This window comes from Eriocheir sinensis, chromosome 64, assembly GCF_024679095.1.
Source record: "Eriocheir sinensis breed Jianghai 21 chromosome 64, ASM2467909v1, whole genome shotgun sequence".
Lineage (NCBI taxonomy): Eukaryota > Metazoa > Arthropoda > Malacostraca > Decapoda > Varunidae > Eriocheir > Eriocheir sinensis.
In genome coordinates, this window is record NC_066572.1 from 1,720,331 (window position 1) to 1,747,830 (window position 27,500).

Below are 27,500 nucleotides of genomic sequence, written 5' to 3' on the forward strand. Positions count from 1 at the left end.
TGATTTAAACTGCGATATGACCCCTGTAGATACTGACCCATGACCTTCTTAGTCCAGTCATCAACCAGTCAGTCAGTCTATTCACATATTAACTGTTTTTTAGATTAGATTTCCCTGTTTATTTCCTTTGTTAAATTTTCATATGTGTTTTTCTACTTTTTCTTTTATTTTTACATTCATATCTTTTCTCTCATAATGTTTTTCACTACTTTTGCATCTTGATTTTCTAGTTTTCCTTTCATTTCTACATTCATATCTTTTCTCTCTTACAATCTTTTCCCTCTTTTATATCTTAATTTCCTAGTTTTCCTTTCATTTCTGCATTCATATCTTTTCTCTCTCTCAATCTTTTCACTCTTTTATATCTTAATTTCCTAGTTTTCCTTCTATTTCTACATTCATATCTTTTCTCTCTTACAATGTTTTCGCTCTTTTATATCTTAATTTCCTAGTTTTCCTTTCATTTCTACATTAATTTCTTTTTCTCTTACAATCTTTTCACTCTTTTATATCTTAATTTCCTAGTTTTCCTTTCATTTCTACATTCATATCTTTTCTCTCTCACAATGTTTTCACTCTTTTATATCTTAATTTCCTAGTTTTCCTTTCATTTCTACATTCATATCCTTTCTCTCTTACAATCTTTTCACTCTTCTACATCTTAATTTCCTAGTTTTCCTTTCATTTCTACATTCATATCTTTTCTCTCTTACAATCTTTTCACTCTTTTATATCTTAATTTCCTAGTTTTCCTTTCATTTCTACATTCATATCTTTTCTCTCTTACAATCTTTTCACTCTTTTATATCTTAATTTCCTGTTTCCCTTCCCTACATTAACCCATTTTCTCTCCTCAGGTCGGGTCAAAGAAGGTCAACGGAAAAGGCGGAACAGGGAAGGAGGGTGACCGAGGGGGGGGCGGGGGGTGTACGCCGGGGCAGGACCTCCTCTCCTGGTGCCAGAGTGTGACCCAGGGGTACCGCGGGGTCAAGGTCACCAACATGACCACCTCTTGGCGAAATGGACTCGCTTTCTGCGCCATAATACACCACTTCAGACCTGACCTTGTGTACGTGTGTGTGTGCGTGTGTGTGTGTGTGTGTGTGTGTGTTCATCTCTCCCCATACATTAATTTTTCACAATCACACCCATTCACCCCTAATCTCCCCTCCCTCCCTCCCACAGTGACTTCGAGAGCCTCTCCCCGCAGGACGTGAAGGGGAACTGTCGCAAGGCTTTTGAGGCAGGCGAACGGTTGGGTGTAACACGCCTTATCGAGCCCCAGGACATGGTCATACTCACCGTGCCGGACAAGCTGGCTGTGATGACCTACCTCTATCAGCTACGGGCGCATTTCACAGGTAAGGGGAGGGGGGAGGGAGGGAAGGGGAGATTGAAGGAAGGCTTGGGGAGGATTGGATTTGGGGAAAGGGGAGGAAGGGTTTTGAGAGCGTTGGATATGGGGGAAATAGAGAGGAGAGTGGGGGAAGGGGAAAAGGGGAGATGGAAGGCTTGGGGAGGATTGGGTATGGGGAAAGGGGAGGAAGGGTTTTGAGAGCGTTGGATATGGGGGAAATAGAGAGGAGAGTGGGGGAAGGGGAAAAGGAGAGATGGAAGGTTTGGGGAGGATTGGATATGGGGAAAGGGGAGGAAGGGTTTTGAGAGCGTTGGATATGGGGAAAGGGGAGATTGGAGGAAATAAATGGGACTGGAAATAGAGAGGAGAGTCGGGGAAGGGGAAAAGGGGAGATGGAAGGTTTGGGGAGGATTGGATTTGGGGAAGGGGAGGAAGGGTTTTGAGAGCGTTGGATATGGGGAAAGGGGAGATTGGAGGAAATAAATGGGACTGGAAATAGAGAGGAGAGTCGGGGAAGGGGAAAAGGGGAGATGGAAGGCTTGGGGAGGATTGGATATGGGGAAATGGGGAGATGGAAGGCTTGGGGAGGATTGGATATGGGGAAAGGGGAGATGGAAGGCTTGGGGAGGATTGGGTATGGGGAAAGGGGAGATGGAAGGTTTGGGGAGGATTGGATTTGGGGAAAGGGGAGATGGAAGGCTTGGGGAGGATTGGGTATGGGGAAAGTGGAGATGGAAGGCTTGGGGAGGATTGGGTATGGGGAAAGGGGAGATGGAAGGATTGGGGAGGATTGGATATGGGGAAAGGGGAGATGGAAGGTTTGGGGAGGATTGGATATGGGGAAAGGGGAGATGGAAGGTTTGGGGAGGATTGGATTTGGGGAAAGGGGAGATGGAAGGCTTGGGGAGGATTGGGTATGGGGAAAGGGGAGATGGAAGCCTTGGGGAGGATTGGGTATGGGGAAAGGGGAGATGGAAGGCTTGGGGAGGATTGGACATGGGGAAAGGGGAGGAGGAAGAAATGGAATGGATAATGGAAGGGGGAGTGGATGTTTAACAGAAGAAGAAGAAGAAGAAGTTAAAGTTTATAAATAGCTAGATTATGTTAGGTTGAGTTTACCTTATAAATATTTTGTTGGATTATGGATTGATAAGTTGGGTTAAAAACAGATAGATAGACCTTACACCTCTCTCCATCCTCTCATCCCTGTGCTGTCCAAATTTCTGATGCAAGAGTTAACCAGCATCTCACTTCCATCCCTGTGCTGTCCAAATTTCTGATGCAAGAGTTACCCAGCATCTCACTTCCATCCCTGTGCTGTCCAAATTTCTGATGCAAGAGTTAACCAGCATCTAAATTCATCCCTGTGCTGTCCAAATCCCTTATGCAAGAGTTAACCAGCATCTTCACTCTCTCATCCCTGTGCTGTCCAAATCCCTTATGCAAGAGTTAACCAGCATCTTCACTCTTTCATCCCTGTGCTGTCCAAATCCCTTATGCAAGAGTTAACCAGCATCTTCACTCTTTCATCCCTGTGCTGTCCAAATCCCTTATGCAAGAGTTAACCAGCATCTTCACTCTTTCATCCCTGTGCTGTCCAAATCCCTGATGCAAGAGTTAACCAGCATCTTCACTCTCTCATCCCTGTGCTGTCCAAATCCCTCATGCAAGAGTTAACCAGCATCTTCACTCTTTCATCCCTGTGCTGTCCAAATCCCTGATGCAAGAGTTAACCAGCATCTTCACTCTTTCATCCCTGTGCTGTCCAAATCCCTTATGCAAGAGTTAACCAGCATCTCCACTCTTTCATCCCTGTGCTGTCCAAATCCCTTATGCAAGAGTTAACCAGCATCTTCACTCTTTCATCCCTGTGCTGTCCAAATCCCTTATGCAAGAGTTAACCAGCATCTCCACTCTTTCATCCCTGTGCTGTCCAAATCCCTTATGCAGGAGTTAACCAGCATCTTCACTCTTTCATCCCTGTGCTGTCCCAATCCCTTATGCAAGAGTTAACCAGCATCTCACTTCCATCCCTGTGCTGTACAAATCCCTGATGCAAGAGTTACCCAGCATCTCACTTCCATCCCTGTGCTGTCCAAATTTCTAATGCAAGAGTTAACCAGCATCTTCACTCTCTCATCCCTGTGCTGTCCAAATCCCTGATGCAAGAGTTAACCAGCATCTCCACTCTTTCATCCCTGTGCTGTCCAAACCCCTTATGCAAGTTAACCAGCATCTTCACTCTTTCATCCCTGTGCTGTCCAAATCCCTTATGCAGAGTTTAACAGCATCCTCTTTCATCCTGTCCCTATTACTGTCCAAATCCCTTAACATGCAGAGTTAACCAACTCTGTGCTGTTGTCCAATCTCTTATGCAAGAGTTAACCAGCATCATCAGTCTTTCACCCCTAACACCCCCTTCCCCCCCAGGACACGAGCTTGAGGTAGCGCAGATCGGAGACACCGCAGCAGAGTCCTCCTACACTGTTGGGCGCATGGACACATCACAAGCGGAAGAGGACATTCTGAACCTCCGCTCCGCCCACGACGAAAACTGGAACACCCACCACCATCACCACCACCCTGGGCCTGGCGGTGGGGGTGAGGTGTCGACCGGGAACAACACCAGGGCGAGGAGGGTGTCAGAGTCCAGCCTAGGGTCACAGAAGTAAGTGTTTTAGTTTTGTTTGTTAATTTTTTATGTAGCTTTCTATATAGTGAACAAGGGATTTGGACAGCACAGGGATGAGAGACTGACGATGCTGGTTAACTCTTGCATAAAGGGTTTGGACAGCACAGGGATGAAAGAGTGGAGATGCTGGTTAACTCTTGCATAAGGGATTTGGACAGCACAGGGATGAAAGAGTGAAGATGCTGGTTAACTCTTGCATAAGGGATTTGGACAGCACAGGGATGAGAGAGTGAAGATGCTGGTTAACTCTTGCATAAGGGATTTGGACAGCACAGGGATGAAAGAGTGAAGATGCTGGTTAACTCTTGCATAAGGGATTTGGACAGCACAGGGATGAGAGAGTGAAGATGCTGGTTAACTCTTGCATAAGGGATTTGGACAGCACAGGGATGAAAGAGTGGAGATGCTGGTTAACTCTTGCATAAGGGATTTGGACAGCACAGGGATGAAAGAGTGAAGATGCTGGTTAACTCTTGCATAAGGGATTTGGACAGCACAGGGATGAAAGAGTGGAAATGCTGGTTAACTCTTGCATAAGGGATTTGGCCAGCACAGGGATGAAAGAGTGGAAATGCTGGTTAACTCTTGCATAAGGGATTTGGACAGCACAGGGATGAAAGAGTGGAGATGCTGGTTAACTCTTGCATAAGGGTTTCTGAGGTCAAGTGAAGTGGCTTGGGGATGTCTCTAGGAGGAGATATTTTGGGCACAAGTAGCTTGATTTCCGTGAGTCTTGTGTCCTTGAAGAAGTCGCGTAAATCATAAACAATATAAATCCAACAAGAGGTCTGTTTGTACCTGTATTGCCTACTGTATCACTCGGACTCCTCTCCCTCTCGTGGTTCCTCCTCTGGCTGCCCTTCCCCTCATGGTGGCACATCAGCGAGGGTGTTGTTGAGCAGCGTGGGTACTGTATTGTTGTTCAAGTGGCGCGCGGGGAGAACCGAGCTCAGATGTATGGCCGTGTGAGTCCAGTTGCGTGAGACATCTGGTGGACACTAAATAAAATATCGCATATAAGTGAAAAAAAACATGTAAATTAAACGTTTATTTGGATTTTGGACCCCGCGGTATTTCAAAAACGGGTGAACCAAACTTGCGTAAATCGAGTTACCTGTATTCCGTAAAAAGATATAACATACAGACCTAACAGTGAGACAGATCGCCATGCTCAGATCATCGCTAGGTACGTCAACACTGGAAGGATCCCCGTGCCAAGCCACAGGGGTCAACTTAGAATTGAAAGACTCGCGTAAATTGAGATGGGATTTTTCTGTACTGTATTCTATAACCCAGAGAGTAAGGTACGAGAGAAGCTTCCGGGAGATGACTTACAGATTTATAGAGATGATTCGAACCTGAAACAGCGGAGGAGGGAAGGGAGGACACACAAGACTCACCGATCCACTCTTACAGATCCACCGGGAGCAAGCGGAAGAGCGGAGAGTACAGCGACGGGAGCAGTGGAGGCGGAGGAGGAGGTGGAGGTGGAGGAGGGGGCAGCACCACCTCCGCGCCCTCCACTCGAGACCGGATCTTGGCCTCGTCAAAATCGCTGACCTCGGAGATATTTAAGATCGGGACGAAAGTTCTCTCGCCCACGAAGGAGAAGACGAAGGGAGGAGGAGGAGGAGGAGGAGGAGGAGAGAGTGTGGGCAATGCTGCAAATAATCGGCTGTCTAGTGTAAGTGTGTGCGTTTGTGTGCGTTTGTGTGCGTGTGTGTGTGTGTGTGTGTGTGTGTTTGAAAAATGAAGGATATAGATTGATAATAATAATAATAATAACAATAATAATAGTTGTATCTAATTATCTTTCTTCTTCCTCCTCCTCCTCCTCCTCCTCCTCCTCCTCTTCTTCCTCTTTCAATCCCAAATTTCTGTTTTTTTTTCATTTTTTTATCTCATTTTCTCTTCCCTTCTTCCTCCTCCTCCTCCTCCTCCTCTTCCTTCTTTCCTCTCCTTCCTTACCTCCAAAATCATACCTCCTCTTCCTCCTCCCCTTCCCTTCCATTCCCTTCTCTTCCCTTCCCTCCCCTTCCCTTCCCTTCCCTTCCTAACACCTAACCAACCATATCATCTCTCCTCCTCCTCCTCCTCCTCCTCCTCTTCTTCCTCCTCCTCCCCATAGGCCTCCCTCAGCAGCAACAGCAGCAGCAGCGATAGGCCCGTTCTGATGACCCATAAACAGCTGATCGATTCCTTCGCTCGATGAGGAGGAAGAACAGGAGGAGATGGGGAAGGTTGTCTCCTCTACTCCTCCTCCTTCTCCTCCTCCTCCTCTTTACGCCTCTTCCTCCCCCCCCGCCTCCTCCTCCCCTGTTCCTCCTCCTCCTCCTCCGACTTCTTCTAAAGAGGCGAATTTGGGAAGCAGGTGAGTATTTATTTTTTTATTATTATTATTATTATTATTATTATTATTATTATTATTATTATTATTATTATTATATATCTTTTTTTCTTTCATTGTTTTTTTTTCTCTCTCTCTCTCTCTCTCTCGCTCTCTCTCTCTCTCTCTTCTTCCCTTTCTTTATCATCTTTATTCCTCCTCCTCCTCCTCCTCCTCCTCCTCATCTTCCCCCCTTCCGCAGTTCCCCCGGGCCGGCCAGCACCAGGGGGAGGGGAGTGGCACCCCCCCACCCCAGGGCCACCTCCCCAGCCTCCCCCTCGTCCCCTCGGCAACTCGGCTGAGGTATGTAAAAGAATGTTGCTGGGGTGTTAATTCTCTCTCTCTCTCTCTCTCTCTCTCTCGCTCTCTCGCTCTCTCTCTTTCCTCCATTTTCTCTCTTTTTTTTAATGATAGATGTTGTGTTTAGAGATGCTGGACTGGGGACTGTTTGTGTGTGTGTACGTGTCTGTGTGCGTGTGTCTGTGTGCGTGTGTGTGTGAGAGACAGACAGACAGATAGGCAGACACACACACACACACACACACACACACACACACACACACACACACACACACACACCACCCCTCACAATATATCAAAACAAAATTCACAATCCACCCAGACAAAACAATTATGAAAAAAATATATATTCCACCCCCTTCCACCTCCACCTCCACCACCACCCAGGACACCACCACCACCACCACCAGGCCCTCACCACCACCACCACCTTCACCACACGAGGAGGAGGTGGAGGAGGAGGAGGAGGAGGAGGAGGAGGTGCCAGGCTTGTTGGATCTCTCCCCCACCAGAAGAGAAATGGTGGGGGGGGGAGGAAAGGAGAGAGAAAGCCCTGGAAATAAGGTGAGGGAGAGAGAGAGAGAGGAAGGGAGGGAGAGAGAGAGAGGGAGGGAGGGAGGGAGGGAGAGAGGAAGGGAGGGAGAGAGAGAGAGAGGGAGGGAGAGAGAGAGGAAGGGAGGGAGTCAAGTTACATTAGGTTAGGTTAGGTCTGTTTATTTTTCATTTGCATATATTTTTTTAGGCCTATGTCACCCGTGGGCTTTTTTGGTGGGGCCTGATGGTGTGCCCCAGTCTATTATGGCACAGGCAGGTGTTTATAGTGGCGCCATCCTGCCACACTACCCCTGGGAGCTCATCATTAAGCCTCCGTTTAGGTAGAATCTATAGTCCGGGTCGACAGGTGTTCCTCAGGGCAGCATGGGGGTAGCTTTGGGGCACTCGCCGGGGACTGAAAAATACCCGCTGTCGTGTCGGGCAGGGCTTGAACATGTACCCTCCCAGACATGGCTCTGGCACACTAACCACTCAGCCAAGCCATCGTTCGGTTGGGGTTGGTTGAGTCAAGCTTGGTTTGGTTTGGGGAGGGGGGAGAGATAGATAGAAATAGAGGAATCAGAGTGTAAGGAGTGGAGAGAGAGAGAGAGAGAGAGAGAGAGAGAGAGAGAGAGAGAGAGAGAGAGAGAGAGGCAGGATGGAAGTACAGTCATGAATAGAGAGACAGATAGGAAGATTGAGGAAGGGGAACAGGAACGGAATGCTGTCTATCCTAATCTATCTTCATCTATCGGAATGCTGCTTGCTAACGCTTGTCTATTGCCCCCCCCCAAACACACACACACACACACACACACACACACACACACACACACACACACACACACACACACACACACACACACACACACAAGCTTGATAGAATGACAGCTTAAGCGGAATGAAAGCTTATGGAACAGTTTTTTTTATATATCTTTTTTTTACAAGACTTCCGAAACTTGAGTCGAGTTAAGGAAAAATATTATTGGAATGTTTGTTATTATTATTATTATTATTATTATTATTGTTATTGTTATTGGAATGAGATGGTAATTTTAATCTTTTTTTTTTGCCTTGGAATGAGAGTATTAATGGAATGATCTTTTTATTATTATTATTTTCTTCTTTTTCTTCCTCCTCTTCTTCCTCCTTCTCCTCCTCCTCTTCCTCCTTCTTCTTCTTCTTCTTCTTCTTAAATTCTGACTTTAATCAATTTTTTCTTTCTTTTTCTTTCTTTTTTATCTTCCTCCTCCTCCTCCTCCTTCCTTCCTTCCTTCCTTCCTTCCCTCCTTCCCTCCCTCCCTCCTTCCTTCCTTCATTTCCTTCCTTCGTTCCTTCCTTCCTTCCATCCTTCCATCCTTCCTTCCATCCTTCCATCCTTCCTTCCTTCCTTCCTTTCCTTCCTTCCTTCCTCCCTTTCCTTCCCTCTTTCCTTCCTGCCTCCCTTTCCTTCCTTCCTCCCTTCCTTCCCTCCTTCCTTCTTTCCTTCCTTCCTTCCTTCCTTCCTTCCTTCCTTCCTTCAATACACACATACTCTCTGTCTGTCTGTCTGTCTGTCTGTCTACATGAATGCAAATGCCTGTGTGTGCGCATGTGTACGTGTGTATGTATGTGTGTGTGTACGTGGCTTGTGTATGTATTTCCATCCCCAACTCATGTGCGTACTCCCATGAGCGTATCGGCTGTGTACGCGCATCTGTGTATGTGCGTGTGTGTGTACGTTTGTGATGATATGCTATTGGCTGATGATTACGATTATTATTATTATTATTATTATTATTATTATTATTTTTTTTTTTTTTTTCTATTTTTTTTCTTCATTTTTCTTCATTTTTTCTTGTTTATTTTCTTCTTTTTTCATCTTTTTCTTTTCTTTCTTTATTTTTTTTCTCATTTTTCTTCATTTTCATCATTTTTTCTTCCTATTCCATTTTTATTATTATTATTATTATTATTATTATTATTATTATTATTATTATTATTATTATTATTATTATTACTGTATTTATCATCTCCTCTTTATACTATTCATTAACCACTGTAAGAGAGGAGGAAGAGGAAGAGGAGGAGGAGGAGGAGGAGGAGGAGGAGGCACCACTGTAAAAACAATCCACCTCTCATTCTGTCATTTCGTGCAAACATCCTTCCATTTCTCTCCCTTCCTTCCTCTTTCTCTCACTCCTCCTCCTCTTCCTCTTTAGCCCACCCCTCCACCAGCCACCCCAGGCCAAGAGGAACCCAAGAAGACCCCGACGAGACCCCAAGAGACCCCGAACAGACCCATGACGCTCGACATTCGACAAAAAGCGAAGAAATCTCGCGATGTGAAAATTGATGTTGAGTTGAATTTAGCGAAGTTTCCGGCGAACGACTCGGAGAAAACGGAACGTGGAGGGAAAACGGAGATGGAGGAGCGGACCCGAGTGTCTTACGCCCGATTGGATGAGAGGGAAAGCCCGGGGGGTCAGCGGAATAGAAAACGTGGGCTATTTTCAAGGGGCACCGAGCGAAATATATCCAATAGCCGATCTTCCGATAGTCAAATTTCCACTGTTCCGTCGGACCCTAGGCCAAGGCGAGGGTTCACGCTGCCCCTCGGAAAGTCCTCGGGTCCGCAGGCCAAGTCCGGACCGCTGAAACCACCTCTAGGGTCCTCCACCACCACCACCACCTCCGCGCCGTTCACGAGCTTCCGAGACCGACTCAAGAAAAATGCGAACAGGAATGTGGTTGAGGAAGAGCGGAAGAGGAAGAAGAAGGAGGAGGAGGAGGAGGCGAAGAGGCGGAAGAAGATGAAGGAGCAGGAGGAGGAGGCGAGGAAGCGGAAGAGGAAGAAGGAGGAGGAGGAGAGGAAGAAGAGGAAGAAGGAGGAGGAGAAGAAGGAGAAGGAGAGGAAGGAAAAATCTGATGATGTTAACAAAAGGAAGAGAAGAGGAGGAGGAGGAGGAGAAGGAAAGGAAGAAAAAGAGAAGGAGGAGGAGAAGAAGAAAGGGAAGAGAAAGGAGGAGGAGGAGGAGATGAGTAGGGAGACTCGGACTCTCCCCAAGGACTTCTCTCCCTCCCCTTGGGCTAAATTCGAGGAGGTGAACTGGGGAGGAGGAGGAGGAGGAGGAGGAGGAGGAGGAAGCAGTTTTGAAGATAGCAGAGAAGAAGAAGGAAGAAGAGGAGGAGGAGAAGGAAGAAGAGGAGGAGGAGGAAGCAATTTTGAAGATAGCAGAGAAGAAGAAGAAGACCAAAAAAGAAGAGGAGGAGGAGGAGGAGGAGGAGGAAGAGAAGACTGCTTTAAAGATCAAACAGAGGAAGAAGATCGAAGAGGAAGAGGAGGTGGAGGAGGAGAAGAAGAAGGAATAAGAGGAGGAGGAGGAGGAGGAAGAAGAGAGGAAGAAGAAGAAGAAGAAGGAACAAAAAACAAAAACAACAAAAATTCCGACGAAGGAGCGAATGAAGGAATAGGCAAAACATTTAATAAAGATGGAATTGAAGGAAGAGAGGAAGAAGAGGATAAAGAAGGAAGGGAAGAAGAGAGGAGGAGAGAGGATATGCAAGAAGGAGGAGGAGGAGGAGGAGGAGGAGGGAAGGAAACAGAGAAGAAGAAGGAGGAGGAAGAAGAGGAAGAAAGAAAAAATCCAAAATTCCATAGGACTCCTCCCCACCCCCCCTCCCGCCCCCCCATCCTACCCCCCACCCACTTGAAGGATGCCATGAGGTCCTGGGTATCATTTGAGGACTCCCCCGCCCCCCCCCTAAGGACGCCGAGAGGGGGTCCTACCAGGCGCCCCACGACCCCCATAGGACGCTCCCGAAAGTCCCCCGCGAGGAGTCCTATAGGATTCCACACCAAGGGCCGGGCTGGTAGTGTGCAAAGGAGTCCGACGAGGGGTCCTTCAGGCGTGGCAGGGAGTCCTAGGGGTAGTGTGAGGGCTCCTGGGAAGGGTCCTATGAGGGGTCCTATGGGGTATCCTGTGAGACGTCCTTCAGTGCCGAGTCCTACAGAAATCGCCTCGAAAAGTCCTTCAGGAAATGCTAAACCTCCTGTGAAGTCTCCTATGAGGGGTCCTATGGGGCATCCTACAGGGACTTCACCACATCCTACCGAAATCCACACAAAACCTCCTTCAGGCAATAGGACCTCCCCTGCAAAATGCCCAATGTGGAGTCCTACTGGGAATCCTACGAAGAATCCTACGAGAAATCCTTCCGAAACCACTCGAAAAAGCACAGGACGCGTGACCCCTACCAGAAAACATCCTATGAAGAGTCCTACAAGCTGGGATCCTATCAAGAGGGGTCCTATTGAGGGTGATCGAATAGCAGGAAGTCCTACGAGGGGGGATTCTAAGGCTGGGAGTCCTATGCAAAGAGGTCCTACTAAGAATGGTCATATGGCAGAAAGTCCTATGTCTGGGGGTCCTATGGGAAGAGGTCCTACCAAGAATCATACAGCAGAAAGTCCTATGTCTGGGGATCCTGCAAAGAGGTGTCCTACAGAAAGAGATCCTACTAATGGTCATCGAATAGCAGAGAGTCCTACAGCTGGAAATCCTATGTCTGGGGATCCTACCAAGGGGAGTCCTATGCAAAAAGGTCCTACTGAGAATTACCATATAGCAGAAAATCCTACAGCTGGAACTTCAATGTCTGGGGGTCCTACCAAGGGGAGTCCTATGCAAAAAGGTCCTACTAAGAATTACCATATAGCAGAAAATCCTACAGCTGGAAATTCAATGTCTGGGGGTCCTACCAAGGGGAGTCCTATGCAAAAAGGTCCTACTGAGAATTACCATATAGCAGAAAATCCTACAGCTGAAAATACAATATCTGGGGGTCCTACCAAGGGGGGTCCTACGGGGTATCCTACAGGGTATCCTACAGATCCTGTATATGACCGCCTGTGGTTTGGGGGCGGGATGCAACGCGAGATATCCTTCACTAAGGACATAGATTTATCCAAGGAGGAATTTAAGATATATGCAAGTGTCCGCCCTTTCGGAGAGGGGGAGGAGGAGGAGGAGGAGGAGGGGAAGAGGAAGGAGGAGGAGGTAGGACTCTTCTTCCCTCCCTTCCTCCCTGATGATGACCCCTTCGGAAGGATTATTGAAGAGCTGAAGGAGAAGGATTTGTATTATGATAGTGTGAGATGGGGAGGAGGAGGAGGAGGAGGAGGAGGAGGGTCAGAAGAAGAAGGAAGAGGAGGAGGAGGAGGAGGGTCAGAAGAAGAAGGAAGAGGAGGAGGAGGAGGAGGTATGGGTTATGGACTAGAAAATGGAGGAGGAGGAGAAGGAGGAGGAGGTTATGGAATGGAAGAAGAGGGAAGAAGAGGAGGAGGAGGAAGGGAAGAAGAAGAAGGAAGACATGGAAGCAATGCAAGTTATCGAATAGAAGAAGACGGAAGAGGAAGAGGAGGAGGAGGAGGAGGAGAAGAAAAAGTCAGATATGGATGCAATACAAGCTATCGACTGGAAGAAGAGGAAAGAAGACAAGAAGAAGGAAGAGGAGGAGGAGGAGGAAGACAAGAAGAAGGAAGAGGAAGAGGAGGAGGAGGAGGAGGAGGAGGAGGAGACCCAGGTACCCAAAACAGACACCATCTCACAACACACCCCAAAAATCATCTTGGTCAAAACGTAAACAAAACCACACACACATCCACAAACTCTACTATTACACCCAACATACCCCCCTTACAGCCCCCTTACATGGACCCTGGCACCCCCTATGACCCTTACACACCCTCCCATACCCCCTACGCACCCCATGACACCCCTTACAGCCCTTACGAGCCGTCATTTCAACCCTCAGTCGCTATCTTTTCATCTGATATGTCCAAATTAAAGCCCACTTACACCCCTTATGCTCACCCCTACACCCCTTCCACACACCCGGCCACCCCTTACGCACCCTCCCACACCTCCCACACCCCTTACGAACCCCCAATTCAAGGCCCAGCAGAGGAGGTCGCGCAGAAACCAATGAGATTTGATCGGATTTTCAAACTCGAGATTGTCGTCGGAATTATGGAGTCGAGTGCCCCGTACCCCCATACCCCAGTCCGCTGTGCCCCCTGCCATACCCTGTGCCTCCCCCTGGACCCCCATGGCACCGTACCGCCCCTGAGGCATGACTTGATGCACTTTGCCGATATGAGGTCGAATATCGGAGAAATGCAAAAATCGGAATTGTTCGAGTTTTACGTTTTTCCGCGCCGATAGACCCCATGGAGTGCTTGGAGGGTTCGGTAGAGTCCGCCGGTAGTCTTCCGAGCCTGGTTGAGTATCGGTTGGTCCCTATCTACCGGGTTGTGCCGAGTTGCGAGTGGTTGTTGGCGGACGAGAGATTGGTTGTGGCCTGTTTTGATTTTTCTTCCTCTTCTTCTTCTTCTTCTTTTTCTTCTTTTTCTTCTTCTTCTTCTTCTTTTCCTATGTTGCCGTTCTCCTCTTCCTCCTCCTCCTCTTCTTCCTCTCGTTCTCTTCTTCCTTCCTCCTCCTCCTCTTCCTTATCTTCTATTTCCATTCCTCTTCCTCCTCCTTCTTCCTCCTCTTCTTCTTCTTCCTCTGTTTTTGTATGTCCTTCCTCTTCCTCCTCCTCCTCCTCCTCCTCCATTCCTCCTCCTCTTCTTATGATCACCTCCTCTTCCTCTCCTCTTCCTCCTCTTAGAACCATACCATATACACTCTTCTCCTCCTCCTCCTCTTCCATTCCTCCTCCTCTTCCTCTTCCCCTCATAACCACCTCCTCCTCCTCCTCCTCCTCCTCCTCCACTGTCCCATCATCATCACTCAAAGTTGAGATACACAGAGAAGAATTACATAGATGTGTCTTAAGCCTACCTCTCCTAATTGGGGCACAGGTGAGGAAGGAGGAGGAGGAGGAGGAGGAGGAAGAAGATAGGAGGGAGAGAGAAGGAAGTCTGGAGGAGATCAAAGATTATGTGGAATGGAGGAAGATGGAAGGGGAGGAAGAGGAAGAAGAGGAGGAGGGAAGAGAAGGCTGGATAAGGATGGGAGGTAAAGAAGGGAAGAGGGGAGAGGAGAAAGGAGAAGAAGAAAGGGAAGCAAAGGAAAATAATAAAGGAAATTTGACGACAGAAAACGATGTGTGTGTTTTGATAGGCTTAGACGACGATGCCGGAACAGGAATAAGAGGAAATATGGATAAAGAAGGGAAGAAGGGAGAATGGCTGATGAAGATGCTGGATATGGATGAATTAGAAGATGTATTGAAGATGGGAAATGAGAGAGAATGGGAAGTAGAAGATGGGGAGGAAGTGGATTTGATAAAGATGGGGAGAGAAGACGATGGGAGAGAGGAAATAGATGAAGATAGGAAGAAGGAAGCATTGATAAAGATAGCCAAAGAAGAAGGGAAGGAGGAAGAAGAAGAAGAGGGGAAGAAGAAGGAAGAGGAAGAAGATTTGATAAAGATGGAGAGAGAAGACGATGGGAGAGAGGAAGTAGATGAAAATAGGAAGAAGGAAGCATTGATAAAGATAGCCAAAGAAGAAGGGAAGGAAGAAGAAGAAGAAGAAGAAGAAGAGGGGAAGAAGAAGGAAGAGGAAGAAGAAAATTTGATAAAGATACAAACCAAGGCAACAGAAGATAGGAAGAAGATTCAACACAAAGAAGAAAAAGAAGAAGTAGAAGAAAATTTGATGAAGATGGAGATGGATAAGGAGGGGAAGGAATCATCATCAACAGAAAACGACGGAATGGAGGAATTGACCAAAACAGAAGAAGGGAAACACGGAGAATTGATGAAGATAGGAAGAGAAAGAAGAAGGGAGGAGGAGGAAGAAGAAGAGGGGATTGAGAGAGAAAGAAGAGGAAGGGAGGAGGCGGAAGAAGACGAAGGGAGAAGAAAGGAAGAAGAAGAATCACAAAAAACACTAAAAGAAGATGGGAAGAAGGAAGAAAATGCAATAAAGATAGGGAGAAGAGAGATAGAGGAGATGATGAAGAGGGAGATAGAGAAATTGATAAAGATAGTTAATGACAAGGATAAAGAAAGGGAGAAAGAAGAAGAAGAAGGGAGGAGAGAAGAAGAAGAAGGAATTAGAGGAAGAGGAGGAGGAGGAGGAGGAAGACTTCACCTCCTCCACGCATTTCAGAGTACGGAGGAGGTGGAGGAGGAGGAGGTACTGGAGGAAGAGGAGGAGGAGAAGGAGGAAGAGGAAGAGAAGAAGAAGGAGGAAGAAGAGGAGGAGGAGGAAGACAGTCTGACCTCCCTCGTTCCCTTCCTTCCTCTTCCTCCTCTCTTCTCAATCCCTGACATCTTCATCCATGCCCCAGAAGAAGAAGAGGAAGAAGAAGAAGAAGAAGAGGAAGAAGGACAGAAGGAAGATGATAGATACAAAGAAGAAGAAGAAGAAGAAGGGAAGGGAAGAGAGGAAGAAGAAGAAGAAGAAGGAAAAGAAGAAGAAGAAGAAGAAGAAGAAGAAGAGGAAGAAGACAGCCTTAAGAATGTGATTAAAGAGGAGAAAGAGGAAGAAGAAGGGAAGAGGAACACCATTGATAAAGATGGAGAGAAGGCTGACCTTGATTTTGACCTTCCGACCTGCACCTTGGATGAAGAGGTCATGCTCCGCGCCTTCATGCTGGCACAAGGTCACGTAGGTCAAGGTCACCCACTGGAAGGTCAGATATTACAGGAACAGTTGCAAGGTCACCAGTATCAAGATCAAGTCCAGGGTCATGGATTGGGTCAGAAAGGTCACTTGTTAGATGAGCAAGGTCACCAATTCCAAGTTCAAGATCACCCATTAGAAGGTCAAGTTAAAGGTCACCAATTAGAAGGTCCAAAAGGTCATCAAGGTCAAGTTCAAGTTCTCCAATTACAAGATCAAGGTCAGAAAGGTCATGAGTTGGGTAAAAAATGTCACCAAAATCAAGTTCAAGTTCAAGATCATCAGTTACAAGGTCAGAAAGGTCACCCATCAGAAGGTCAGCAGTATGAAGATCAAGTTCAGGGTCACCAGCTACAGAATCAAAGTCAGAAAGGTCACCAATTCGAAGGTCAACACTATCAAGTTCAAGTTCAAGGTCACCAATACAAAGGTCACAAATACATCCCCTACCCCAACCCAGGTCAACCCCAAGGTCAAAGGTCATACGAGTTCACCCCGACCCATCTGGCGCCCAGTTTCGACAGTGACCTTCCCCTACGGGCCACGGCAAAGGTCAGCTGGGAGGAAGGTCAGGTCAGGTCGGCGGTGGTGGTGGTGGAGGTGGTTGTGTGTGAGGGGGTATGTAGAAGTAGTAGTAGTAGTAGTAGTAGTAGTAGTAGTAGTAGTAGTAGTAGTAGTAGGAATATTGTAAGTACCTGTGATATAAGAGGAGGAGGAGGAGGAGGAGAGGAAGAGGAGGAGGAAGAGGAGCTTGGAAGAGTTAAGTGCTTGGAGAGACCAGAAGTTAGAGGAGGAGGAGAAGAGAGAAGAGGAGGAGGAGGAGAAGAAGAGAGAAGAGGAGGAAGAAGAAGAGGAAGAGGAGGAATATCTCTTCTCACCCTCTCTCTCATATATGGAGGGAAGGGAGGAGGAGGAGGAGGAGGAAGAGAAGAAGAAGGAGGAGGAGGAGGAAGAAGGGAGGAAAGAAAAATGGAAGAGGAGGAAGGAAGAGGAAGAAGAAGAGGAGATTTAATGAATGAAGAAAGAGGAGGAGGAAGAGAAGAGAGGAAGACAGAAGAAGAAGAAGGAGGAGGAGGAGGAAGAAGAAGAAGAAGAGGAGATTTAATGAAAGAAGGAAGAGGAGGAGAAGAAGAAGAGGAAGAAAAAGAAGAATCAAAACAAACAACCGGAAAACAAGGTCAAGGTCGCCCACCACCATCACCACCAGGTCAGGTCATACAAGGTCAGGTCATACAAGCCCAAGAACGCGTCTGGCAAAGCTACATCAGGTCAACCGTCAACCAAGGTCATGGGCACTTCTCCGTCGCCCTCCACCGCTCGCTCTCCCCCCCCACCGTGACCTCCTGTGACCTTAACGAGTCCTACTATGACCTTGATGACCTTGAAATTCCAATGATTGATGAGTCTCCTCAAAACTCCAACTCAGCCATTTTTTCCGAGACTCCGTTACACCAATATCCCCGCCTTCCCCTGCCTCCCCTGCCGTCCGTACCCACATCCCAGGCTCCCCAAGGGTCCGCCCCACCCCAGGGTACCCAGGCGCCCCTACCAAGCCCCCAGGGGAACCTCCAGGGGGGGGTAGGGTCCGCAAACAGCTCGGCGATCTTGCAATACTGGTCTGGGATTTTTCGAGACAGACGGAATTTGACGTCGCTCGGAATTGCCGATTTACCCCATTCCGAGGCCTTCCCTGGGGGTGGCGTCGGGTGTAGGGGTGGTCCAACTCCCCAGGGGCAGGATCGGACTGGGGGTAGCACACTGGGGTCAGCGCCTATGCCCATAAAGGTCACGAAAGTGGATGGAGTTCGTCGACCTGAAGATGACCAAAATTTTGCCTATTTTTTGAGTTGTTCGCCCGAGTCTCCGCTTGGAAGCCTGGACTGGGCGGGAGCGAGGAAGGAAGAGGAGGAGGAGGAGGAGGAGGAGGACTGGTTGGAGGAGCTGGAGAAGGAGGAGGAGGAGGAGGAGGAAGGAAGGAGGAGGAGGAGGAAGATGAGTGATTTCTTCTGTGATTTTGATTTCGAGGATGAAGAAGAAGAAGGAAGAGGAGGAGGAGGAGGAGGAGGAGGAGGAGGAGGAAGCAGTAGAAGAAGATCTGAAAAACATTGAAAGAAAGAAAGAAAGGAAGAAAGAAAGAGAGAGAGAAAATAACGAGAGAAATAAAGAAAATGATGATGATGATGATGGTGGGGGGGTTGGGCCCTTCTTACTCCTCCTCCTCCTCCTCCTCCTCCTCCTCCTCCTCCTCCTCCTCTTCTTCCTCCTCCACCTCCTCCTTTTCATCTCCTTCATAGATTCAGTTCTGTTAGTGGTTATTTCCTACTCCTCCTCCTCCTCCTCTTCCTTACCCACCCCTCTTCTTCCTCCTCCTCCTCCTCTTCCTCCTCCTCCTCCTCCTCCTCTGCTGTCTCCAACACACACACACACACACACACACACACACACACACACTAATTTTTGCATACCCAACCCTACCTCCTCCTCCTCCTCCTCCTCCTCCTCCTCCTCCTCCTACTCATTCTTCCTCCTCTCTCTCTCGTCCGCCGCTCAGCACTCAGACTCAGCGCACAGCAAGGCTTCCACCCCCCAAATTACCCTCAGCGGGCCCCCTTCAGCAGGTAGTCAGCAGGTCTCTTGTGTCCTGCTGAGTGGGTCTGGGTCTGCTGAGGAGGAGGAGGAGGAGGAGGAGATAGGGAGGGAGGGAGAGGGGAAGAAGGAGAGGGAAGGAAAGGAGGAAGAAGAGGAAGAGAAGAGAGAAGATGACAAAGAGGAAGAAGAGGAGGAGGAGGAGGAAAAGGAAGAGAAGAAGGAGGAGGCAGATAAGGATGAAGAAGAGGAAGAAGAGGAGAAGAAGGAGGAGGAGGAGGAGGAGGAAGGGGAGGAGAGGCTCGCTGACCTGCTCATCTTCCTGGCGGGGTACACAGCAGCCTCAGAGGACAGCACATATTCAGCACTGCTTGCTATGCTGACCCAGGTGCTGATGCTGACCTTGTGTGCTACTACTACTACTACTACTACTACTACTACTACTACTACTACTACTAATGCTAATAATAATAGTGATTTCGTGTTCTTAAAATAACTCTAATTTAATTGTGTTCGATGATGACGATGATGGTTTTGTATGCCCTAATGTGTGTGTGTGTGTGTGTGTGTGTGTGTGTGCGTTATCTAATTCCTCGTTGTTTTTTAATCCATTTTTTTCTTTATTTTCCTGTTTATTTGATCCGATTTTCATTCGTGTTTTTATCTGCATTTTGTGGCATGCTTTCGAAATGGCTGAGCTACCCCTGAAAACTGCCTTGGCCGCTGTGTTTTCTATGATGTGTACCCTGTGTGTTAATATTGCATTGTGTACCAAGCCCCATAATACAGTGTTGATGAACTTACATACTGCGTGACCTCTGTGTGTAGATACGAGAGTTTGCTTATCAAAAAATTAAATAGTCCGTCCATTTCCAATAGTCCGTTTCGGGGTTCAATTCCGTGGGTCCTTTCCTCTCCTCTGCCCTGCCACAAAGGTCGATATTGGACAGTTTTGCTTCCCACATCAGCTGTTTCTAAAGGTCAAAGATGGGGTCAGCTGGGTTCTAATGAGTGTGTCTTTAGGTTCATGGTACAGAGGAAGGGTCACACTACCACCAGGGTCATAAAACTACTCTTGGAAATGCCCACAACTCCCATGAAAGTCTTGTCAAATATGTGTTTCTAAGCTTCACAGTACAGAGGAAGGGTCACACTACCACCAGGGTCATAAAACTACCCCTGGAAATGCCCACAACTCCCACGAAAGCCTTGTCAAATGTTTCTCCTTAGGTTCAGGGTACAGAGGAAGGGTCACACTACCACCAGGGTCATAAAACTACCCCTGGAAATGCCCACAACTCTTACGAAAGCCTTGTCAAATATGTGTTTCTAAGCTTCACAGTACAGAGGAAGGTTCACACTACCACCAGGGTCATAAAACTACCCCTGGAAATGCCCATCACAACTCCTACGAAAGCCTTGTCAAATGTTTCTCTTTAGGTTCATGGTACAGAGGAAGGGTCACACTACCACCAGGGTCATAAAACTACCCCTGGAAATGCCCACAACCCCCATGAAAGCCTTGTCAAATGTTTCTCTTTAGGTTCATGGTACGGAGGAAGGGTCTCACTACCACCAGGGTCATAAAACTACCCCTGGAAATGCCCACAACTCTTACGAAAGCCTTGTCAAATATGTGTTCTTGGGCTGCGAAAAGTCTTAAATACGACCCATGTAGCCCCAAGACCTGTTTCTCCCCCCATATCTTGCCTATAGCCAGCATATCAGGACTATTTGTAATGGACTTTAAAAATGGGAATAAAAATCAAAGAAATTAAATTATACAAGAAATACAAATGCTATACTAACAAGGTCATACTGTCGCGATCTCTCCCCCCCAGCGGCCGTCTTCAAGGCACGAGGAGCTGAAGGAGAGGGCGCGACACCTCCTGGAGCAGGCGCGGCGCGAGGCACAGAGCCAGCAGCCCGGCCCACAGCGCACCCTCTCCAAGGTATGGGTGGGATGGTTTGGCGGGATTTTTAAATTTTCGGGTTTTAAAATTTCATGCTCGTCGCGAAATTTAGAAACCCTGAAAAAATCTTATGTGAAAATCTATGAAAAATGGTTAGGTGGGATTTTAAAATTTTTGGATTTTAAAATTTCATGCTCGTCGTGAAATTTTAAACCCTGAAAAAATCTTCTATGAAAATCTATGAGAAATGGTTAGGCGGGATTTTAAAATTTTTGGGTTTTAAAATTTCATGCTCGTCGCGAAATTTAAAAACCCTGAAAAAATCTTATGTGAAAATCTATGAAAAATGGTTAGGCGGGATTTTAAAATTTTCAGGTTTTAAAATTTCATGCTCGTCGCGAAATTTAAAAACCCTGAAAAAATCTTATATGAAAATCTATGAAAAATGGTTAGGCGGGATTTTAAAATTTTCGGATTTTAAAATTTCATGCTCGTCGCGAAATTTAAAAACCCTGAAAAAATCTTATATGAAAATCTATGAAAAATGGTTAGGCGGGATTTTAAAATTTTCGGGTTTTAAAATTTCATGCTCGTCGTGAAATTTAAAAACCCTGAAAAAAATCTTCTATGAAAATCTATGAAAAATGGTTAGGTGGGATTTTAAAATTTTCGGGTTTTAAAATTTCATGCTCGTCGCGAAATTTAAAAACCCTGAAAAAATCTTATGTGAAAATCTATGAAAAATGGTTAGGCGGGATTTTAAAATTTTCGGGTTTTAAAATTTCCTGCTCGTCGCGAAATTTAAAAACCCTGAAAAAATCTTCTATGAAAAATGGTTAGGCGGGATTTTAAAATTTTCGGGTTTTAAAATTTCCTGCTCGTCGCGAAATTTAAAAACCCTGAAAAAATCGAAATCCACATACAGCCGAAACTGTACTATTGGAAACCTTACTATTTGAGGCGTGACTGTATAGATGAAAATAGATACAGAATTGCTCCGCCAGTCACGGGTATTGGTTGGGCAAAATACCCGTGACCCACAAATCCACGATCGGTTGGGAAATAGGGTTTTGTTCTACCATCACGATCAAATAAAAAAAGACATTTCTAAGCATTGTTATATAGTTTTACATGCACGTAAGTCGCAAATTAAATATGGACTCAAATTTAACAGTCGCTTTGTGGTTGGTTGTGGTTAGTGTGAGTGCGTAGATTGTGGTGGTTGGTGGGTGAGTGCTGTTTTTGTGGTAGTTATTGGTTGAGCAAAACTCCCGCGATCCACAAATCCACGATCGGTAGGGAAATAGGGTTTTGTTCTACCATCTCGATCGAATAACAAAAGACATTTCTAAGCATTGTTATATAGTTTTACATGCACGTAAGTCACAAATTAAATATGGACTCAAATTTAACAGTCACTTTGTGGTTGGTTGTGGTGAGTGTGAGTGCGTGGACTGTGGTGGTTGGTGGGCGAGTGCTGTTTTTGTGGTAGTTCTCGGTTGAGCAAAACTTCCGCGATCCACAAATCCACGATCGGTTGGGAAATAGGGTTTTGTTCTACCATCTCGATCGCATAAAAAAAGACATTTCTAAGCATTGTTATATAGTTTTACATGCACGTAAGTCACAAATTAAATACAGACTCAAATTTAACAGTCGCTTTGTGGTTGGTTGTGGTGAATGTGAGTGCATAGGCTGTGGTGGTTGGTGGTCGAGTGCTGTTTTTGTGGTAGTTATTGGTTGCACAAAATTCCCGCGACCCACAAATCCACGATCGGTAGGGAAATAGGGTTTTGTTCTACCATCTCGATCGAATAACAAAAGACATTTCTAAGCATTGTTATATAGTTTTACATACACGTAAGTTGCAAATTAAATATGGACTCAAATTTAACAGTCGCTTTGTGGTTGGTTATGGTTAGTGTGAGTGCATAGGCTGTGGTGGTTGGTGGTCGAGTAGTGTTTTTGTGGTAGTTATTGGTTGAGCAAATCCGCGATCGATGGGACTATAATCAAATAGGGAAAATTGGGTTTTGCTCCACCATCTCTGTTGGATAAAAATTGGCATTTCTAAGCATTGTTATACAGGCAACTCTGCATTTACGAGAGTGTTGTGTCCTTGAGGAGCTCGCGTAAATCATAAACAATGTAAATGAAACAGGAGGTTGGCTTGTATCGGAAAATAAACATTCATTCAGTAGAGAGAGACAGAGAGAGACAGAGAGAGAGAGAAAGAGAATACCCATATCTCCCTATTTACTGGTACCCGCGCACCCCTATTATTAAGTAGCAAATAAGTAAAAAAACGCGTAAATTAAACATATATTTGGATTTTCGACCCCGCGTTATTTAAAAAACGCGTAAATTAAACATATATTTGGATTTTCGAGCCAGGGTTATTTAAAAAACGCGTAAATTAAACATATATTTGGATTTTCGAGCCAGGGTTATTTAAAAAACGCGTAAATTAAACATATATTTGGATTTTCGAGCCAGGGTTATTTAAAAAACGCGTAAATTAAACATATATTTGGATTTTCGACCCAGCGTTATTTAAAAAACGCGTAAATTAAACATATATTTGGATTTTCGACCCAGCGTTATTTAAAAAACGCGTAAATTAAACATATATTTGGATTTTCGACCCAGCGTTATTTAAAAAAACACGTAAATTAAACATATATTTGGATTTTCAACCCAGCGTTATTTAAAAAACGCGTAAACGAAACGTGTAAATCGAGAGTTTCCTGTCCCCGTCACCCCTCTGCCAGTCTCCGCAATGTTTGTTTACCCCCCAAACCAGTAGCCTCCAGTCTCTGAGGACCCGTTCTGGCAGGTCCCGGTAAGCATCAAGGATTTTAAGTGTGAGATATTTGGATTTAGGTCCGATTTCAAACACTTTTCATTGTTTTGATCGTTACCTGTGAGCGGGGATTTTTAGTATCTCCACGTGAAACTGTCCGATGGGGTCGTGACGGCTGTGGGGTTAGCCTGGCAACGCACCTTCCCACACACTCTCCACACCTCTCGCTTCCTCTACAGCCACCCCTACCCCATACCAGACCACGTATATGCGAGTTTCCATCTGCGTTCGTTCGGTAGGGGTGTCGAAATTACCCTACCCATGTATAAACCAATCTGTGAACCGTGAGGCTGTGAATGGCAGGGGGGCGTCTGTATGCTAAATGAAGACAAAGAAATAGAGCGAGATAGATTAACTAACATCAACAAATACTGAGGGAAAGTGAGCTATCTCTATCTCTATCTTACAGGAGGAGGAGGAGCGACAGGCCCAGCTGAGGGAGAGGGCGCGGAGGCTGATCGCGGAGGCTAAGCAGGGAGTGGTAGGGGCGTCTGGTACCCTGCCCCCCCCTGCCTCCACCACCACCAGTGTTATCAGTGGTCGCCAACACTCCCAAGGTGCTGTGTGTGTGTGTGTGTGTGTGTGTGTGTGTGTGTGAGTGAGTGTGTGTGTGTGTGTGTGTGTTAATCAAGCAGGATCTATTATTATTATTATTATTATTATTATTATTATTATTATTATTATTATTACCCACAGAGGAGGAGATCATCACCACCAGCCAGACACCACCACCTCCACCTCCACTCACCACCACAACCACCACCATCACCACCTCCAATCCTAGTGAGGTAAGGAAATCTCTATATCTATCTATCTATCTATCTATTATGGGGTTCAGTTCTGGTCACCTTGCTATAGAATGGATGTCAGGGTGTTAGAATCTGTACAGAGGAGGATTAAGATGATTCAGGGGGTGAGGAACATTGCCAGACTTAAACAATCTATCTATCTATCTCTCTATCTATCTATCTATTATGGGGTACAGTTCTGGTCCCCTTGCTATAGAATGGATGTCAGGGTGTTAGAATCTGTACAGAGGAGGATTAAGAGGATTCAGGGGGTGAGGAACATTGCCAGACTTAAACAATCTATCTATCTATCTCTCTATCTATCTATCTATTGTGGGGTTCAGTTCTGGTCCCCTTGCTATAGAATGGATGTCAGGGTGTTAGAATCTGTACAGAGGAGGATTAAGATGATTTAGTGTTTAAGGAACTTGCCATTGACTTAATTAAACTTGCATTATCTAGGAAGAGTTTGAGGAGACTTAGAGGTTTATAAATGGGTGAAGGGCTTTGATAAGGGGGATATTGATAAGGTTCTGTTGGTAAGAGAGCCAGGTAGGACACGTAGCAATGGGTTTAAGGTCGATAAGTTCAGATTCAACAAGGACAAGGGCAAGAATTAGTTTAGCAAGAATTATTTACATTATTAAAACTCATTTTTAATTTTTTTTCATTTAATTTTTCCCTCCACTCTCTCTCTCTCTCTCTCTCTCTCTCTCTCTCTCTCTCAGTTTACCAAGAATCATATACATTTTTTATTATTTTTTTTATTTTTTTCCAATTTCAGGAGAACGGCAACATCGCCACAAACCAACAAACGAACAAACACATCCGCCAGCACTCCCCCAGCCCCGCCAGCAGAGGAGGAGGAGGAGGAGGAGGAGGAGGAGGAGGTGAAGGAGGAGGAGGAGGAGTGAGGGAAGTTCGACCCCCAAAACTCCACTCCTTCAAAAATATTATTGACAGAATGTCGCCGGAGAGGGAAGAGATGTTGGGGGGGGCTGAGTCCCCCTCCGGAGCCCCCCATGACAGGGTAAGTAGTAGTAGTAGTAGTAGTAGTAGTAGTAGGTTAAATTGTGATATATTTATTTTTTTCTATATTATTATTTTTTTTTTTCATATTTCTCTATTTCCTTTTTTTTTTAACTATTTTCCTATTTTGTATTTTCCTATTTCTCTCTCTCCTTCTGTTCAAACCTTTCCCTCTCTCCTGTCTATCCTTCCTTTCCTCCCTTCTCCTCTCCCCCACACCCCCTTCTCTCACCCCACTAAACACCCCACTCCCCCGGTCACCCCCAGGAGTGCAGTCGTTACCTCCAAAACGAACTGCAAAGCCTCGAACGCGAACAACAGCAGATTGACGGACAGGCGGCCAAGCTGGAACGACGCCTCCGGAAGATTATGGACCTTAGTGAGTATAGGGGGAAGGGTAGGGGGGTGTTGGGGGGGGAGAGAGGAAGGGGTGTATGGGAGAGGGTGAAATGTGAGGAGGGTGAAAAACTGTGTATCAGATTGTAAATATGTCGATTATGGAGCAGAACTGTGTGCCAGATTGTAAATATGTAGAGATTTTGGATTTGAGTGAGTATGGAGGGAGGTGTAAGGGGCTTGTAGGGAGGGGGATGTAGAGGGAGGAAGGGGTGTGAAAGGGGAGGAATTGTGAGGAGGTGGAAAAATGTGTATCAGCTTGTAAATGTTCAAAAATTATGGTGCAAATGTGTGTGTCAGATTGTAAATATGTAGAGATTTTGGATTTGAGTGAGTATGGAGGGAGCTGTAAGGGGCTTGTAGGGAGGGGGATGTAGAGGGAGGAAGGGGTGTGAAAGGGGAGGAATTGTGAGGAGGTGGAAAAATGTGTATCAGATTGTAAACGCTCAAAAATTATGGTGCAAATGTGTGTGTCAGATTGTAAATATGTAGAGATTTTGGATTTGAGTATGGAGGGAGGTGTAAGGGGCTTGTAGGGAGGGGGATGTAGAGGGAGGAAGGGGTGTAAAAGGGGAGGAATTGTGAGGAGGTGGAAAAATGTGTATCAGATTGTAAACGCTCAAAAATTATGGTGCAAATGTGTGTGTCAGATTGTAAATATGTGAAGATTTTGGATTTGAGCATAGGGGGAATGGAGCAGAAATGTGTATCAGATTGTAAATATGTCAAGATCATAGACTCTCTCTCACACTCTCTCTCTCTCTCTCTCTCTCTCTCTCTCTCACAGACACACGCAGCGAAGAGGAGGAGCGACTCATGCAACAATGGTTCACTTTGGTTAACAAGAAGAACGCTCTCATCAGAAGACAAATGCAACTCAACATCCTGTAAGTGTTGCCCTGTGTGTGTGTGTGTGTGTGTTAAGGAATCCATTTCACTGATTTTTTATTTTTTTTATTTTAGGCCAATTATTATTATTTCATTGTGTGTTAATTGGTGTTGCTCCGAGGTGGATCTGTGGAATTTGAAGCGGAATTTGAGGAATAGTTTGTTAGTTTTAGATGTTTTTCACGTTCTCGTCCGTTAACACAAATCTGAGCCAGTCCTGAAGTGTTCGTCCTGTGTGCGTGATTCACTAACACTGTGCACAACACTGTATTGCTTGCGTTCAGAGGCCAGATGTTTTTTAATAATATAAATCTGAGAGTCAGGAAAAAATAATTATAGATACATTTTTTTCCCCAATAAAATCCTACAAAGAAATTCCTAAGTAATGTTTGAAGATATATAGACCAAAAATATGGCTTCAAAACTTACATCTTCTTGCGCTCTTTATTGTGGTGTGAAAACCGTTTTGTTACGCTGAGAACTTAGAATTAATGTTTGAAGATATATAGACCAAAAATATGGCTTCAAAATTTACATCTTCTTACGCTCTTTATTTTGGGGCAGAAACCGTTTTGATACATTGAAAACTTTTGGAGTAGTTCCTCATAATGTGCGAGCCACTTAGAATTAATGTTTGAAGATATATAGACCAAAAATATGGCTTCAAAATTTACATCTTACGGTCTTTATTTAAGTGCGAAAACCGTTTTGATACGCTGAAAACTTTTGGGGTAGTTCCTCATAGTGTGCGAGCCACTTAGAATTAATGTTTGAAGATATATAGACCAAAAATATGGCTTCAAAATTTACATCTTCTTACGGTCTTTATTGTGGTGTGAAAACCGTTTTGATACATTGAAAACTTTTGGAGTAGTTCCTAAAAATGTGCGAGCCACTTAGAATTAATGTTTGAAGATATATAGACCAAAAATATGGCTTCAAAATTTACATCTTCTTGCGCTCTTTATTGTGGTGTGAAAACCGTTTTGATACATGAAAACTTTTGGAGTAGTTCCTAATAATGTGCGAGCCACTTAGAATTAATGTTTGAAGATATATAGACCAAAAATATGGCTTCAAAATGTACATCTTCTTACGCTCTTTATTTAAGTGTGAAAACCGTTTTGATACGCTGAGAAATTTTGGAGTAG

The 27,500-nt window shown here is 45.6% G+C and overlaps 2 protein-coding genes across 12 annotated transcripts in view; both read left to right on the forward strand.

Annotated features, from left to right (window-relative positions):
- The window catches only part of LOC126987434 (EH domain-binding protein 1-like), a 69,766-nt gene that overhangs the window by 14,781 nt on the left and 27,485 nt on the right, over window positions 1–27,500 (forward strand). Inside the window, exons 10-27 of the mRNA XM_050844398.1 lie at window positions 858–1,069; window positions 1,186–1,361; window positions 3,788–4,025; window positions 5,466–5,733; window positions 6,178–6,252; window positions 6,638–6,738; window positions 9,839–9,995; window positions 11,018–11,112; window positions 13,037–13,220; window positions 16,065–16,301; window positions 17,417–17,671; window positions 18,249–18,860; window positions 20,314–20,424; window positions 23,658–23,805; window positions 23,945–24,036; window positions 24,821–25,066; window positions 25,333–25,444; window positions 26,249–26,348. Of these exons, the coding sequence (XP_050700355.1) occupies window positions 858–1,069; window positions 1,186–1,361; window positions 3,788–4,025; window positions 5,466–5,733; window positions 6,178–6,252; window positions 6,638–6,738; window positions 9,839–9,995; window positions 11,018–11,112; window positions 13,037–13,220; window positions 16,065–16,301; window positions 17,417–17,671; window positions 18,249–18,860; window positions 20,314–20,424; window positions 23,658–23,805; window positions 23,945–24,036; window positions 24,821–25,066; window positions 25,333–25,444; window positions 26,249–26,348 (3,419 nt within the window). The remainder of the gene's footprint in view (window positions 1–857; window positions 1,070–1,185; window positions 1,362–3,787; window positions 4,026–5,465; window positions 5,734–6,177; window positions 6,253–6,637; window positions 6,739–9,838; window positions 9,996–11,017; window positions 11,113–13,036; window positions 13,221–16,064; window positions 16,302–17,416; window positions 17,672–18,248; window positions 18,861–20,313; window positions 20,425–23,657; window positions 23,806–23,944; window positions 24,037–24,820; window positions 25,067–25,332; window positions 25,445–26,248; window positions 26,349–27,500) is intronic.
- On the forward strand, window positions 6,939–18,187 carry LOC126987202 (trichohyalin-like). 11 transcript variants are annotated; one of them, XM_050844012.1, is made up of 3 exons: window positions 6,939–7,299; window positions 9,471–11,631; window positions 11,692–18,187. In XM_050844012.1, exon 3 carries the CDS (start codon window positions 13,481–13,483, stop codon window positions 17,993–17,995), a length of 4,515 nt encoding a protein of 1,504 aa, XP_050699969.1. In that variant the 5' UTR covers window positions 6,939–7,299; window positions 9,471–11,631; window positions 11,692–13,480; the 3' UTR covers window positions 17,996–18,187. The 11 variants fall into 11 exon arrangements, with proteins under 11 accessions (XP_050699969.1, XP_050699968.1, XP_050699966.1 ...); XM_050844011.1 differs by having other exon boundaries at window positions 6,940–7,299; window positions 9,471–11,943; window positions 12,034–18,187; XM_050844009.1 differs by having other exon boundaries at window positions 6,940–7,299; window positions 9,471–11,853; window positions 11,944–18,187.

Bases quoted from the DNA above. Each gene is read 5' to 3' on its own strand.
- LOC126987202 (XM_050844012.1), top strand. From the start codon at position 13,481: ATGGAGTGCTTGGAGGGTTCGGTAGAGTCCGCCGGTAGTCTTCCGAGC.